The following is a 15,313-nucleotide window of genomic DNA, read 5'->3' as shown; positions in this document are numbered from 1 at the left end:
AATCAGGATTATAATAAATCAGAAAAAATCGATAATAATCAATCGAATAAAAAGTGCCCCAGAGGCCTGAACTAGTTTATACGATATGAACCCATATTAAAAAAAATTCCACATACATTTACTAATTGTATTAGAATTGAAGTAAAATTCACCTAATATTTTATTTTACTCTTAATAATCTATTTTAGAGTTTGCTTTGACAAAAAAAAAAAGAATTAATCATCCTTGTATGTTATGTTCAAAAAACGAGTCAAGCATTTCACACTTAGTATTTGGCAGTTAGAAATGATTCCGGTTTACAATAACTTTTAATTTTCTGTGAACAGTTTAATAGGGAGGTCCATTTAACTGGAATAAGGAGGATGGTGGATGGAGCTGGATGAAGCAGTCTGGCTCTCCAGAGTTGTAGTGAGAAGATGAGCAGCAGAAGCCCTGTTTTCGGGGCCTGGGTTGGCAGACAGACAGCTGTGGCCTAGGGAGACCTTCCTTTGGCCTCAGAGCGCCCCACAGGTTAGCATGGGTGAGGTGGGGAATGGCTTCAGCACTGGATTTGTTTGTTTGTTTCCATTTTTTTTTTTTTTTGTATATATTGAGTTTCTAATTAAAAATCTTTATTTATTATTCAGGCCTGATAATATTTTTATTGTTACAGCAATTAAGTAGTCGTCTTTTTTGCCACCCCTTATGATGGTAATAAATTCTATTGTAACTCTGCTCACCCTGCTTTTGGAGAACTTGACGCCTTTTGAGAGTCCTATTCTCTTGCAGTCCCTAGGTGGGGTTGTTGCTTTAAAAACAATTCAAATCACAGCAACCCAGGTAGGATGGTACACAGAAAAAAACTTCAAAGTAAATAAAAAATCAGATAAAAGGAAATAAGTATAAAACTCAAGAAATTGGATAAACATGCATGTACACTTGATGCTGTCACATCAAGGCCGACAAACATTTTATTGACTCAGGCTTTTAACTGTTATATAACAAATGATGTCTTTGCTGACATGCAAACTCTGGAATGATTGAAATGAAACTGGGACTTCAACTTTTTGCAAGTCAATAAGAGAGTCAAAATTTAAAATATGAAATATTCCCATCTTGGTGTGCTCAAAGTCTGGCACATGATTAAAAAAACTCTTTCATGTCTGCTTGATCAGTTGATGTTGAGTTTGTGAAGTGAGTAGATCTTTTCAGAAGGCTGTACGAGTGTGTATTACATCGAGTGGGAGAAAAAGATATGCTACGCTGTTACCTGAATGTTTCCCTCAAATGAAACCAGGACTAGGTGACATTAGGTCCTTACTTCAAATTCTAAGATTTCAAACTCTGAAAAATGTATTTTGAAATGGCGCCGCAAATTACTACACTGAAGCGCTTCTCACTCCATCATCGTACACATCCAAAGCAAGGCAGGTTTTTTTTAGCTGTCATCAATCCTCTGCCTGCTCTGGAGCATTTTCCATTTTTCTTTTAATTCTTTTCATGCTAAATTTAACTTCTCACTGCTCTTGTCTCTATGGTGTTTTTCATGCCACATTGCTAGCTAACTATTATAAATGGTACTTGGACATTGCACTGTTCCATCCAACAGTTTATTATTTGTCATATCACATCTGCACAATTCTGTTGTGGACAGTTTGGGATATCAAGCACATTAAAGCTCCTGAAAACCAGCTCTCAGTTCACTGGCAAACTCACCACTCACATTGATATTGTAAATTCCATTTTTGGGTTCAAGTTCTTTGTTCGCTTTTAACTGTAAACTATTAGTCTTGAACACAGTCTTTGTTTCCTTCATCACACATATGTGTGTGTCATATATATATATATATATATATGATGTACACTCATGTCATTCTGCATTGCTGAGAGCAAATATTGCATTTTTATTTTGGAAAAGTTTTTTTTTTTCTTTTCTTTACAAAAAACAAACAACAAAACATCAGCTACACATTTTCTATAATTTAATGAAACAACACAATCATCAAAAACATCTAATGTAATTTTACAAAGCTCTCTCTGTGTCACAAACCCATTCTGTGACAGGAAACAATGTGATGTCCCTGAGCAGAGAGAAAAAGCATGTGAAATAATAATAATTTTTTTTTGTCATTTTCACGTTGCTTATGAAAGCCTATCTATTTCGAGGGATGAGAGTGTTTGGGCTAATGTGACAGTGAAACGGCACAGTGTTGGCTTTTTCGCATAAAATAACACTTAAAAAAAATGTTAATAAATTAAATTCGATCATTTGATCACATGAAATGAAACATCTTCATTTGACACGAGGAACACAACACATAAGTGACAACAGTTCTTGCTTGGCACAAGAGGTGTGAAGACTCAGTACAAGCTTTGGCACCGCTGAGGAGTTTTCTTCTTTCCGTTTTTGTTTTTACTGTCACAAGCTTTTAAATGCACCTGATGCAGACCGTCTTCATTGACTACAACAGAATGTGACAGGCTAAGCAAAATGTTTTTCACTAACCCTTTTACTTGGTGGGTGCAATGTAGTACAGGGCGCTGTGTTTAAGGGTAGTACTTAAAGATGTCTCAGCACCAGGATACTTTTAATGCTATGTACTTACTGTGTTAAGAGTAAAGGTTCAAGGCTAGATTGCCCTGAAACAAATAAATCAGTGAATAGATTGTGATTTTTTAAAAATAGTATTCAACCAATTTTTTGCATTCCTGTAATTGTCTGTCCCAATCATTTTAGAAAAAGAAGTTTCTTTTCTTTCCTTGAAAAGATGAGGAATGGATGACAGAGGTCTGGTAAGCTCTTTCGAACCTTTTGTGCCATCTATAGACCCGACTGATGATCCAGGTGAGATAACTGCGCAGTGTTTTTCCACATATGCGGCTGTAACCTCCCTTTTGTGTGTAAAATGGAAGGAGTTCCCCTCTAAGACAAACCAGCAAATGATGGTTATTCACCTGTCAGTGTTGACAACTTCAAAATCCATTCAGCAGATATAATTGAAATACTTTTGCTACATCCTCATTAGTATGAAATGCTGTAACCCAGATTTTAAATTACAGCTGATATTTCAGGTGTTCAGTATCAAAGTATTTTTTGGACATTGCAGTTATTTGCCTTTGACTTCACACCATCTTTTATCAACTGAACATTGCATTATTAAATGCTATACAAAAGATGACACCAGTCTTCTGGTAATCTGAGCCACCATACAGTACCGATGGTGATGCATTCATTTCGCAGAACCAGCCCCTTGAATCGGAAACATGCCGAACATCAAAGTGTCCCCAACAAGCATCACAGGCCACAACTCTAAAGGGACGGTCTGTCCGAGCTTTTAGCTTCCAGCTCTTTCCTGCTTCATTCTCTGCAGGGTGCTGCATCATCAGCGAGGGAACAGTGCAGCAAGTCGCTCTGTTCAAAGGTCACTCTTGTGCATCCCTTGCCCATGCTTAGTCCTGAGCCCTTGCCTCTCCATGATGTTCCACAGCTTGCGCAGGTTGGACTGGGTAATGGCATCATCAGGTTTGAGCTGGAGTGCACGCAGGTAGTTGGCCTCCGCTTCTGGAAGTTTCCCATTCAAGTGGAGGATGGCACCAAGGTTCATCAGAGCAGCCGGGTACTAGGAGAATCGAGACAGAGCGGTTCGTAATTATAATTATAGAGCTGTGAGGCGTACAGGTGGTGAGTTGCAGGATGACTGCATCTGTGGCAACCGTGCCGACCTTGAATTCATCAGTTTTTTTAAACATACAGGCATGGCCAAAGACAGGTAAAGCGGAAAGAGGTGGCTACAGGTTGTGTATATGAATGAATGAACCAATTTGAGGTCTATTCAATAAAACACCTTCTGGCCCTGAATATTTTACCAGCCATCAAATCCAGGTCATAGACATGACTCTCAGCACGACATAACTAACAAACACACCCAAAAGTCATCCTTAAAGTCATCTGCACCTCATCTCCCAGAGCTGGCCCTTTTCCCAGGCCTCCATCCTCACTGCATGACATATGCTTCACAAATTGGCAGAGAGCTCACAGATTTTTCTTCACAACTGTTCATCTCTTCTTAAGTCTGGTATTTGACTTGTGCACATTCCACTTCTTAAGCAGTGATAAAAGACAAGCCATGGGAGTGGGAGGTTGTTTACTTCTGTAACTTCAGAATGATTATATAGCTGGATGATTTCCAGCGGTGGCCTGCAAATTCATGAATTAATACAGTTTTAACAGAAGCCATAGTACTCTCCCTCCTTTTTATTTTTCACTAAATGAATGAAGGTGCTTTGATAACTTGCTCTGATTTTTTTTAACCACTGCAGAGCTTTTGTAAATAGTAGAGACATACTAAGCCAGATAAATGAGGGTCCCTCTGTCATTCTAAACAACTGGGCGAGACGTAATATACAATCTGGGCTAAATAACACCAGAAGGGATCAGGGGACTTTGGAAATGGGGCTGTGTTTACATGTGCTCTGTGTATATGAGAAGGCTGCCAGAAATAAGTCAGTGATTCCTTGTCTTTGTCTCTCTTTTGACTGGAACGACTTCTGATGTTGGGTTGGTCTTCATCAGAGGGATGAAACACATGTAAGCTCTTGACCTTCAGCATGTTGAATAGACAGTATCATTGTATGTTATTTTATGTTTTTTTTTTTCTTATAACATCTGCCTCTGATCTTCAGCTTTTGCAAGAAACCCTGCCTACAAGTTACTGTCAGCCATAATTATTGTCTCAAGGTAGAGTAAAAATATTGAAAATAATTATTTCCAGAATTTTTTCATCAATGCCCATAACCTAGATTTCTAAACTGCAATTACCTCCCCATGTTACAAATTAACTCTAGTTAATACTACTAAATTGGTGCCATTGATTCAAATTAAAAGCATCCAACTGGCTGTCATTTAAACACTTTTGACAGCGGATCAGTTTTAATTATTGGAGCTAATGGAAAGAGTCGACAGAGCTTCAGGAGACAGTCACTGCGGGCAGCAACTTCTCGGCACCCTGTTTGTGTGCAGAAAATCTCATCATGTGCTGCATGACATCAGATCGCAGTTGCTATAATTGTTGACTGACCTCTTTATTAAGGCAAAGTGAGTCTGTCTGTCTGCTCCGTAAATAGATACCTGTTGGTCTTCTGTTGTTTTGTTGATGTATTCAACCGCACCTTGTGTTACCATGGCAACCACAGGTAAAATTTAAAATTAAACAGTTTTTTCCACACACACACACACACACAAAAGAGATGCTATTGCTATGTGATCTCATCAGGACTAATGTTCGTCAATCAGTGAACCTCTGGCAATGAGGTGTTTCAATCTGCGCATGTGAAATGAAAAGTTGCCACCTTTCTCTGGAGAAGCATGATTTTAACTTTCTCAGCACGTAGAGCCGATGCTGAATCTTTCATGAACCTGAGAGCTGCTGGATGAAGTTGATATTTGAGAGACTGTCATTCACTAAGCACATGTGTGCAGGGAAAATGCCAAAGACAAGAGGCGCTTTGCTTGTGACTAATGCTGTCAGGGTGTCTGAATGTGCACTTGAAGCCTTCTAGACTGAATTATAATGATTGTGACTTTGACCTTTTTTAATATGAAGACAAGGTTTTTCAAATTAAACTGGACGACCAGTATTCTTCCCATCTGTGCTTTATTCTGTTTTTAAAGTTTTAATGGAATATAAACAGACGAACAGAGACCTTATCTAAAATGAGCCCTATGTTATAAAGCAGTGATCTCAGCATTTATCCCCAGGGTCATCCCTGTAGTGCAGTTCGGCGTATGTGGACAAATTGTAGAGTAGCCCTGCTAATTCTGGGAAAACGCCAGACCACTATACGTAGTCACTGAAAGTTTTTGAAAGGTAATTTGAAGTAGACAATGAAGGCGAAACAGTTAAAGCAAAGTAAATGTGAAAAATGAAGGAAATAGATAGTTACAAGAATTATACCCAAAAAATGAGGTAAATATAAATGGCTAAGACCAACGTAAACATTATGAAAGCATTATTTCCTCATACATTCATTAGTGCAATCATGTTAAATAATATCCAGTTCAAAATGTAATGTACTGTAATGTAAAAGAATACATTGAGTAGCATGAAGAGGTGCTTCACTTCATCTGACAAGGCTGGTGGGTTTCACAACAACAAAAAAAAAAGTTTGGAAATGCTGATGTATAGTGTCTGGCAATATAAGGCTAGTTAACCCAGAGGAGGGCAAGAAGATGAAAGTCCAATTCGCCCTCCTGAACTGAAATGGCAACATAAATCAGAGAGCAGACTGCAACTAAGGAGCCTAACATGATAAACGAGTGCAGGAAGCTCCTGCTCAGGCCTGTCTTAAAACACCGGGGTGTCTCTGACTCTAAATTAGCACCCCCCACCGGTGCACATACCCGTCTCCTTTCAGGCGACAGATTCACACAGCCAGACACAGGACATATTAGCTGACAACTTCCTCAACCACATGTTTTGGCATGATGTTGCAAAAAGCTCTGTCTGTTTAACTGCACTGCGATGATCAAGTATGTGCTCTGAAGCTGATCCTGTGATAGGAGCATTTCTCTCGAGGATGTTGTGGTTTGCATAAGGACATCGAGGCCCCACTTCACAACCGTACAGCTATTCACTGTTTCCATTTAATATCCAGCTCTATCACTGTTTGCCAGGAGCAACAGCCCCATAACCTAACAGCAGGATGATGAGTAGCACATAGTATGTTGTAAATGGAATTTACAGTGCAGGCGCGGGTGGGTGGGTGTGTGTTTGTACATTTCCATGATAAGTGTTAACAGGCTCGCCAATCCAGTTACTTACATCTGGTCTGAGACTGGCTGCTCTCTCATACTGCTTCTCTGCTGCCTCATTTAGACTGGCTTGTCTGAGGAGAAAGAACAGAGCAGGGGCAGAGAAAGTAAAAAATGTGTACACAATAACTCATTTGATATGTTAATAGCAGACAAATAGAAATGAGTAATTACACTCACTCATTTTGCACAGAACAACTTATCACCTGGATGATTAGACTTTGCCATTCACTGATTATGGTAATTAATGTTGTTACTTTACAGATTGTTCAGCAAAGTTATATAAAGCATACTGTTTTCAATTGAAGCCCCTTTAAAGTCTCTGTTAAGGTGGGAGAGTTGTACTTTTCATTATCAATCCAGTAAGCTCTTGAGGAAAAAAAAAAAAAAAAACGTCTTCACACTGCCACATTGTCTTCAATCTTAAACATCTGCATTGTGCTTGTAAATTGCATATTGTAGTTCAAATTTTGCTTGAAAATAAATAAATAAATAAATTCCAGTTTCAATTGGACTGACTTTTAATAATTGACTATGATAGATAAAAAAAATGTACACGTAAATGTTAATTCATATACATATAAAGCATTACAATTAAATAATGCATGATTACATTTTATTATTTTAATATACATATCATTTTTCCATACGAAACCATTTCACTCTGCACTGAGATTTCATATCCTTTTGGACAATTATTGGCTGATTCTATATTGAATAACAACATTTCAGGACAGTGGTATCTTACTCTCTTTTCTCTTGCCAAGATAAAGACATGGACTTATTTCACCGAGCACAGACTCAGAATACACTAATGAGTACACACTGGCATGTGGTAGCCAGTAGGTGGAACTGCACATTCTTTTCCTGCAGCAATATTTTGATATGAGCTTGTTAAAAATTTTATTTTCTAACAGCGCCATTTGGAAACAGCATCAAGTGATTCATTTCCTTGGCAAGAAGCTGTGAAGTAATGATAAAGCTTACAGGTTATTTTGGGGCATCATGTCACCACAGTAGGCAACAGTTAATCTTCTCTGTGCATACGATTTCCTCCACAGAATGTATGAAACAGATTCTGCTGTTCCAAGTCGATAGAGTCAAAGAAATCAGTCTTTGCTGACACTGCAATTAATATTTATGAGATTGAAATGAACCTCGAATATGTCTTCGATAGACAGGGTTCACTGAAGTTCACAGCTTATAAAACAACCAGACTGACAAAGATTCAGGATGTCAGATTTAGCGGAAAACATCATTAACCATGGAGAGCAGAACGAAAAATAAACCAGGATTAATCTCCAACATGTAATAAAGAAGTAAACAGATTTATACATCACCCTCACTGCATCTGCATGACCCACATGAAGGCCCAGTATATTACCATCCTGTTTCAGCTCAGTCAGTGTACAAAATCTCCCTCAAAGTAGCCAAGAGATGCAGCCTGCTTTACTATTAGTACAGCTGTTCTAGCTCTAAATCCTGCTAATGACAGGTGTGTGTCGCAATTATTAAATCCTAACCCTAATCTGTTTGGATTCATGTCACACAGAGTCTGAGCAGTCAGACCAAAACACAGAGGAATGATCTGTCATTTCGATTTACTATTACATTTCCAATCCGAAATCCTGAGCCAAACCCTGTGACTTTCAACTTTTTACAAATCCTCTGTGGTGTTGCTTTTATGGTGGATGCTTGAGAGCAGTAATGACTTTTCCAGATATGTAGAGCAAGAAGGAATTAAGGCACATTGCTCCAATATTCCCCTTAGTTGCGAGGAGTAGAGGACGTTTCCAGTCTCTTTTGACACCTTTTAAGACTTACAAGCTGCATGTGCACATGTTTGCCAAACTTTGAGGGGAAATTCTCCCAAGATTTCTCTACAATCCCCACATTGAAACATCTTCGTGATGGACTTGAATGGTAATCCTGTTTATAAATGCAAGACATAATAGCTTTTATGGCAGCTATTTTCAAAGAAATGACATATGCTGTATTCTACAATGCTGGTATCATTTATATTTCAAAGGGTTTGTGAAATGGCAGTGGGACAGAGTAAACCCACAAACTGCAACGCGGCACAGCAGCAAACTTTAGATTTCAAAAAGCTCAGCTATCATTCTGCAGTGCGTGCTTCTGTAAGTACGCGAACTCCATTTTTAAGCCATGTTGTCGTGCATCAGATGCTTTGCCAACCTTAGCATGTGAGCAGCGCTGAAGACCACGTCAAATTCCGAGCTGTCCAACTCCGCGGCTCTCTCTGCCATCTTGGCAGCCTCGCTGAGACGAGACTGCTCCAGCAGAAACTGACCTGGAAAGAGAGGAAGGCAGAGGAGGTGTGTTTATTACTGGAGTAATTTTAGTTTCACAGTCCCAGGGACGGCAATGCTGGCCTGCTGCTCTATTGTTTTGTTGGGCCGAAATTAGCATTCGCAACATACAGGCATGCACTTAACTGAGATGGTGAAAATGGTACAAGCCTTGTGAAAGTCATCATTGTCACTGTGGGTATATTAGGGTTTAGTTCAAAGCAAAAAAACATATCCCATAAACTCCCAGCTCATGTAATTTTATTTGCTTGCTAAGAAAATTATAGGTTACATCGGCATTATTCTGGACTTCAGGACTGCTGGAGCAGGCTTGTAGAAGGGGTACTGAGGGGACGGGAAACAAAAGCAACCACAAGCAAAAATGGAGACTGATGGGGAGGCAAAGGAAGATGAATAGAGGTGGTGAAAGGGACGAATGCCTCGTGAAACGAAACAAGGAGGCAGAGAAAGTGAGGGAGGACAAGAGAGTGAAGGATTGTTGTTTTGCTCGACGGTGGCTGAGAACGCCGCTGGGACGGAGGCATTTTTCGTGCGTTTTCCTCTGGGAGTCTGGCCACCTGGTGCAGCACCCACAAGTGCCTGCTGCAGTGGCTATAAATTAAGAGCCGAGCTGGGCCACAGATGTTGCTGAATGTAGGATGAGGGGAGTATGGCGGGGGGCTCCACTGAGGTGTGTGTCCACTGGCTTTACTGAAAGCATTTGACTGAGAGCAGCTTTAAAAACAAGCCGAAGCAGAGTGAGTCGAATCGGGTCCTATGAGGAACAGTTTACATTAAAATGTGCTGCCGTGAACAATGGAAGGGAAGGGAGGGCCTCGTCTCAGCTCTCACCCTCAGTGTCCTCACTTACTTGCACGTTTTGTTTGTGCATCCGCTGTGTCATAATATGGACAGATATCATCACTCTTTACACACTTGCACCTGGAGCTCATCCAGTGAACCCAGTGTAGTGAAAGCAGCAAGATTTGCGATAAAAGGAGGAGACCAGACCAAATAAACATCACCTATAGCAAGAACTTACAAGATAACACACACAAAAAAAAGCTTGATAGGAAGCAAGAGGGAAGGACTGTAAGAAGGGGAAACAGCTTGTTCCAAAAACAGCAACACATCCCTCACCGGGGAGAAAACTAAACTGAAACCCCGAGATATCCACCACAGAGAAAGCACCAGGAGGAATGGAGAGAGATAAGAAAGAAGAGAAAGGGACAACACACAATGGTGCTTTCAGCGAAACAGGACGGACTTCATTTCCTATGAATATCCTGCAGACAGAGACATTAAGCAGCAAGAAGCCTGTTCCTCCTCAGCGAAATGAAACGCAGCATTAACAACAGTGCAGCAGAAACATGGTATCATGTGTTACGAATGGTAAACAGTATTATGATCCTGACTCCTCATTCGGATAAACATAGCACACCCCTGTTTGCATGCACCATCTGCAAAGCCTCAAACACAGCTCCGGCACTCCAAGCACTGATACTAACTGTGAACGAAAATGACAAAGCAAGTCGCAAGGAAACATGATAAAAACAGATATGACACTTCCGAAAGATTAGCAACACTTTGATTCATGTTACATTAGCTCCGAGCTCCGATCCAGGGCGGTTTACATGAATTATAAGCCAACCTGGTGAATTTTAAATGATATTTTCATGGCTCTGTCAACCACAGGAGATAATTTCATGGATTAAGACATGCATATTTTTCTGACTCAAGCATCAATTTTTTAAATGAGCTTTCTGCAAAGGGGTCTCACAATGTCTGCAATTTCTGCTCACCATAGTGCATGTAGCAGGTTCCTTTTGTCGGGTCTAGTTGAATGGCTCTCTGAAAGTACTTCTCTGCTTCTGTCTTCTGCCCCTGAAAGAAAAAGGATGGAAATCAGTGTTTACACTCAATATTCAGCTCAGAACCAACCAAAGGTGGTGGGATGACAAGGAGGGAAAGGCCATCACTGAAGAGAGTTAAACACATCTCTTCTTGCAGCAGGCAGTGCGACCTTAGACGAGAAAGGCTGTGGATTCACAGTGAATCATTTTGCAGCCAACGCTCCATAATAATAATAAGAATAATAATAATCATTCTCAATCATTTAAGAGCTTCTTAGGTCTCAGAACCTAAAAGCCTAAAAGTTAGAATGCTTGGTTATTTTCCACATTACCTAATTTATTATTAATTGTAGAAAATAGTGCGATTTTAAAATAATAATACGACACATTTGGCTTCAAAAAGTCCTGATATTTCAGTTCAGTCGGTTATGAATTGTGCACTGACATGCATTAGCTGAAGAATGGTAAGCCTTTATTATGTTTGCTTGATTATCTTTTTTCCCCATTCTAACAATAGCTCTAAATGACTGAGGGAGTATTGGGCCTGGATGGCATTTGTAGTCTTCTGTTTTCACTTTAGTAAGTACTGCTCCACGATGAGAGGAAGGGGTGAGCATTAGTGCTGAGTGTATCTACATACAGAGCGGAGATTGAATGCATAAATCAGTTTATTGTTGACTGACCAAACAGCGCTTCAGCACACATGGGGGTGAACCAGAGTTTGACCTTTCCTCCTCGTGCCTGTGCTGTTGATTGACCTCAGCAGGACAGCCCAAATATGAAGCTGATGGAGTGATTCAATAAGGAAGCAGAGTAATTGCATTATAAGCCTGTCCACCAGCCCATTGTCCAGGGTCCATCCAATCTCCTGTTCCTTAAGCCCTGTAGTGGTGTAGGGGGTCTCTGTGAGTCAGGGTCCTGAGTGGATCTAGAGCCCCCTGAGCCTCAGGGAGCACAGCAGATGTCCAACCAAGCTGGGTGACTCGAAGCTGAACCTGGGCTTGAGGCACGTGCGTGTGTGTATGTATATCTTCAAATCTTTCAACAAAGAGGAAATAATCAGAACTGAGGTTTAAAGCCTGTGAGGGTTGCAGCTGTGAGTCTGTCACATAAAGGCACAGCAGGACGGTCGTGTCTTCACTCGGTACCTGAGGCTCTGGAAGCGAAGAGGTCAAACATCTCTGGAGAGGTTGCAAAAGGGGCACACAGTTCAGCTCCCAAATCTAAACTTGACTCAGCTGTGAACACATCTGCTGTCACATGAATGTGTTTTTTGTTTTTATGGAGTGGGAAAGGAGGTGGGTGGACAGGAAGTGTGAGTTTTGCAGCGGTAAAAAAACATTAGAAGTGTAAGGCAACATTTGGGAGAAGTCAGACAAACTTGTGTGCCCTTGATGTCCTCTGACACTCACTCACACACACATATAACGCACAGATGATCTGGAACTCATCCAGCTGCAGATAGATCGCTTTCATCTACATCAGACAAACTCCCCATAACCGTGACCTTCAATCTCACGCATGAATATATGAAGTTCTTTCATCGCAGTTTGGCATCTGTCCTGGATTGGGGTCAATCTGAAGTCACCCAAAAAGTGTTTTATGCAACACCTCAGATTTTCTCTATCAAAGTGATCATTTTTTCATCTACTCAGCGAGAAGTCATCGAGGTCAAACACCCAATTCACGAATGAAGCACGATTCCTGCTTGACGCCTGACCAGAGGAAAGGTGTTTGTTTAGCATGCACCTCTCAGAGTCAGGAGCTCATGCCTCTTAACAATTATCACAGTTCTTCAGGCTCTGCAGAGAAATCGATGGGATGGCTTCGCCTTGCTGCAGCGTCCCATAAGTTACTCAATATGCATTATTCATCATGCCACTCTGCCACTTCAGGCTCCATTTAATTAAACTCTGCCAGGCAGTTAACCACTGCAGTCGTTATTAAGACAATGCTTTATCTTGCTTGATGGGCCTTTCTCGGTGTGTGTAAAATTAGACTTACAATGATGGACAGGAGTTTGCCATAAGTGAGGTGAGCAGGAATGTGGTCTGGCTTGGCCCTGAGGGATTCTCTGTACCAGTGGCCCGCTTCCTCCAGCCTGTTCAGCCTCATGTAAGCCTCTCCTGAAACAGAACACACCGCTTTTACATAATAATGATTGAAAAAGACAGTACTGTACATAATGCATGCCGAGGACATGATTTAATTTTCTTTAAAAATGTTAACTATGGCTGATCACTAACAATTCAATTCAGTCAGTAAAAAAAATGTTATCCTAAAATTGTAGATTTTTATAGTTTGAATCTTCCTTGTTACATGGATAAAGAGCTGATATTAACAGTGTGTGCTGAACAAAGAGCCGTGATCTCTGAAATCGTTACATGCTGACCCTAATGTAACCAACACAGATCCATGTGAAAACACAGTTTTCTCTAAAGGAACAATTGTTGTGCTTGAAGCCCTGTGAGATTTTATTTGATCTAAAGACACGCTGTTGGTTGTCGGGGTAAAACGACACGAGCTTTAGCAAAGTATCCCCTGGACATCGCACTAATAAAACACGGCCCTCCCTCCATCTGACAAAACACACTTCCTATTCTCATTCTGCTTGTCCGTTTAAAGGGTCCATACAGACGTCTCCCAGTAATCCCAAATATTCTGCAAGGATGTAGTTCTAAAAATGTAATTAGCTTTATAATAACAAAGAGAAGGATGTGATTTATTACATGGATTATCTTAATTTCTCTTCAAGAGGACACAAAATCTGTCCACACATTTATGAGCCATGGAGCTGAAATCCAACAGGTGGTTCAAGTCCTGTGGAGATTTTTTTTGGCAGCCAGTTCGTGTCAATTTAACTCAATACAAAGCTAAGATAAAGTGCAAGAGCAACTTTTAACTGGAAACTAAAATGTAACATTTGTCACCAGAGCTCAAGCCAAGCTTGACCCCAGACCACGCTGTTCTTACTCACTTCATAAAAGCGGAGCACTAACAGCCGATGCTAATTAAATTACATGCACCATATGGTTTTGTTACCTCATCGAAATACACCAAATTTACATTTCAAAGCAGGTATCAACAAAAGTGGTGAATTTTTAATGTTGTTATCACAGTTGGGGGGTGTTTGAAGAAAGACACAGGGTCAAACAGGCTCCAACAGACTTACCCATCATGTTGAAAAGGCTGTGTGGTGCAAACTGTCTGGGCATTTTCTGCACCGCTTCCTTATAAACCGAAAGGGCCTCCTGCAGTTGAGAAAAGAAAACAGTGAGCGTGGCATGGCCAGTTTTTTCTTTTCTTTTTTTTTTTTTGGCGTCAGCATGATGCAGGCATTGTAATACAAAAGGGACTACTATTTTGTGTAAAACATGTACTGTGTACACAGTTCCACAGCTGAGCTTTCGGTTCACCGTTAGGGATTGACAGTTAAATCATCAAGTCTTTGATCCAGGTTGTCCGATGCTGGTCTATTTAGCACAAACTGAAAACACTAACCTCCTGCTGACCCTGTTCGTGGAGTAGTTTCCCCAGGTTGTAGAGGCAGCTGGTGACGGAGCTCTGGTGGGCGTGGGGGTCCTTCAAGTTCTCATCAGGAATCTCTGCGCAAGTAAGGAAGGTGCGTTTGGCCTCTTCCAGGTTGCCCTGGTTCATCAGGATGATTCCTGTGTTCAGGTAGGCGGCTGTGGAACGGACACGAGGGAAAAAGTGGCGTTAAAGAAGAAGAAGAAGGACAAGTACAAATAAATTAGGCCAAAAAGAAATTAAGCTTGGGAAGCTAAGAGTAAAGAAAGATTATCAAGAGGAGTAGAAGCTTGACCTCTCTCAGAAAATTGTCCTCACACATGCCAGCAATCAATCGTTACACTGAATCCCTTCATTTCCCCTTCAAAATGAAACAGCCTGAATACATCCACCCAAATGTCCGCATGGCGTGAAAAGATCATGTAATTCAGCATTAAAACTGCAGCATGGTGCTGATCCTGTGAAAGATCATATCCAATTAACCCAAACAAACACTGCCAAACCAGAGTAACATGGGAGAACATGCAACTGCTGCTGACTCTTCCCCACCACTTCATGCGTCAGCAACAGTTTACTTACATGCCAGCGTTGGCCGACTCCCAATGGCCAATTTGTAATAATGCAGCGCTTCAGCAGGACGCTCGTTCTCCTGCAGCAGCAAACCTCTGGTCCACACAGACACACAAAATAAACAAATAAATAAATGCTGAGACATTTTAAAACACAAGCGGCTGCAGAGTGGATGACTTGTTTTGCATTTTTGAAGGCAAGAAGTAATTTTACCCAAATTACAGCACGTCAAAATTGATGAGGGGAGTTTGCGTCAATGCTGA

At 40.7% G+C, this 15,313-nt stretch overlaps 1 protein-coding gene across 2 annotated transcripts in view; it reads right to left on the bottom strand.

Moving 5' to 3' along the window:
- Window positions 1–1,570: 1,570 nt before the first annotated feature.
- tmtc2a (transmembrane O-mannosyltransferase targeting cadherins 2a) overlaps window positions 1,571–15,313 on the bottom strand; it is a 48,156-nt gene continuing 34,413 nt past the window's right edge. For both annotated transcript variants that reach the window (XM_029495587.1, XM_029495588.1), the window contains 8 exons: window positions 15,060–15,145; window positions 14,454–14,638; window positions 14,125–14,203; window positions 12,957–13,078; window positions 10,902–10,983; window positions 8,987–9,101; window positions 6,801–6,864; window positions 1,571–3,599 (listed from right to left, as the gene is read on the bottom strand). In XM_029495587.1, the coding sequence (XP_029351447.1) occupies window positions 3,396–3,599; window positions 6,801–6,864; window positions 8,987–9,101; window positions 10,902–10,983; window positions 12,957–13,078; window positions 14,125–14,203; window positions 14,454–14,638; window positions 15,060–15,145 (937 nt within the window). In that variant the 3' untranslated portion in view covers window positions 1,571–3,395. The remainder of the gene's footprint in view (window positions 3,600–6,800; window positions 6,865–8,986; window positions 9,102–10,901; window positions 10,984–12,956; window positions 13,079–14,124; window positions 14,204–14,453; window positions 14,639–15,059; window positions 15,146–15,313) is intronic.

Source organism: Echeneis naucrates, chromosome 23 (genome assembly GCF_900963305.1).
Source record: "Echeneis naucrates chromosome 23, fEcheNa1.1, whole genome shotgun sequence".
NCBI lineage: Eukaryota > Metazoa > Chordata > Actinopteri > Carangiformes > Echeneidae > Echeneis > Echeneis naucrates.
Note: the sequence above shows the minus strand (reverse complement) of the source record. Positions and strands in the feature narration are given on the sequence as shown.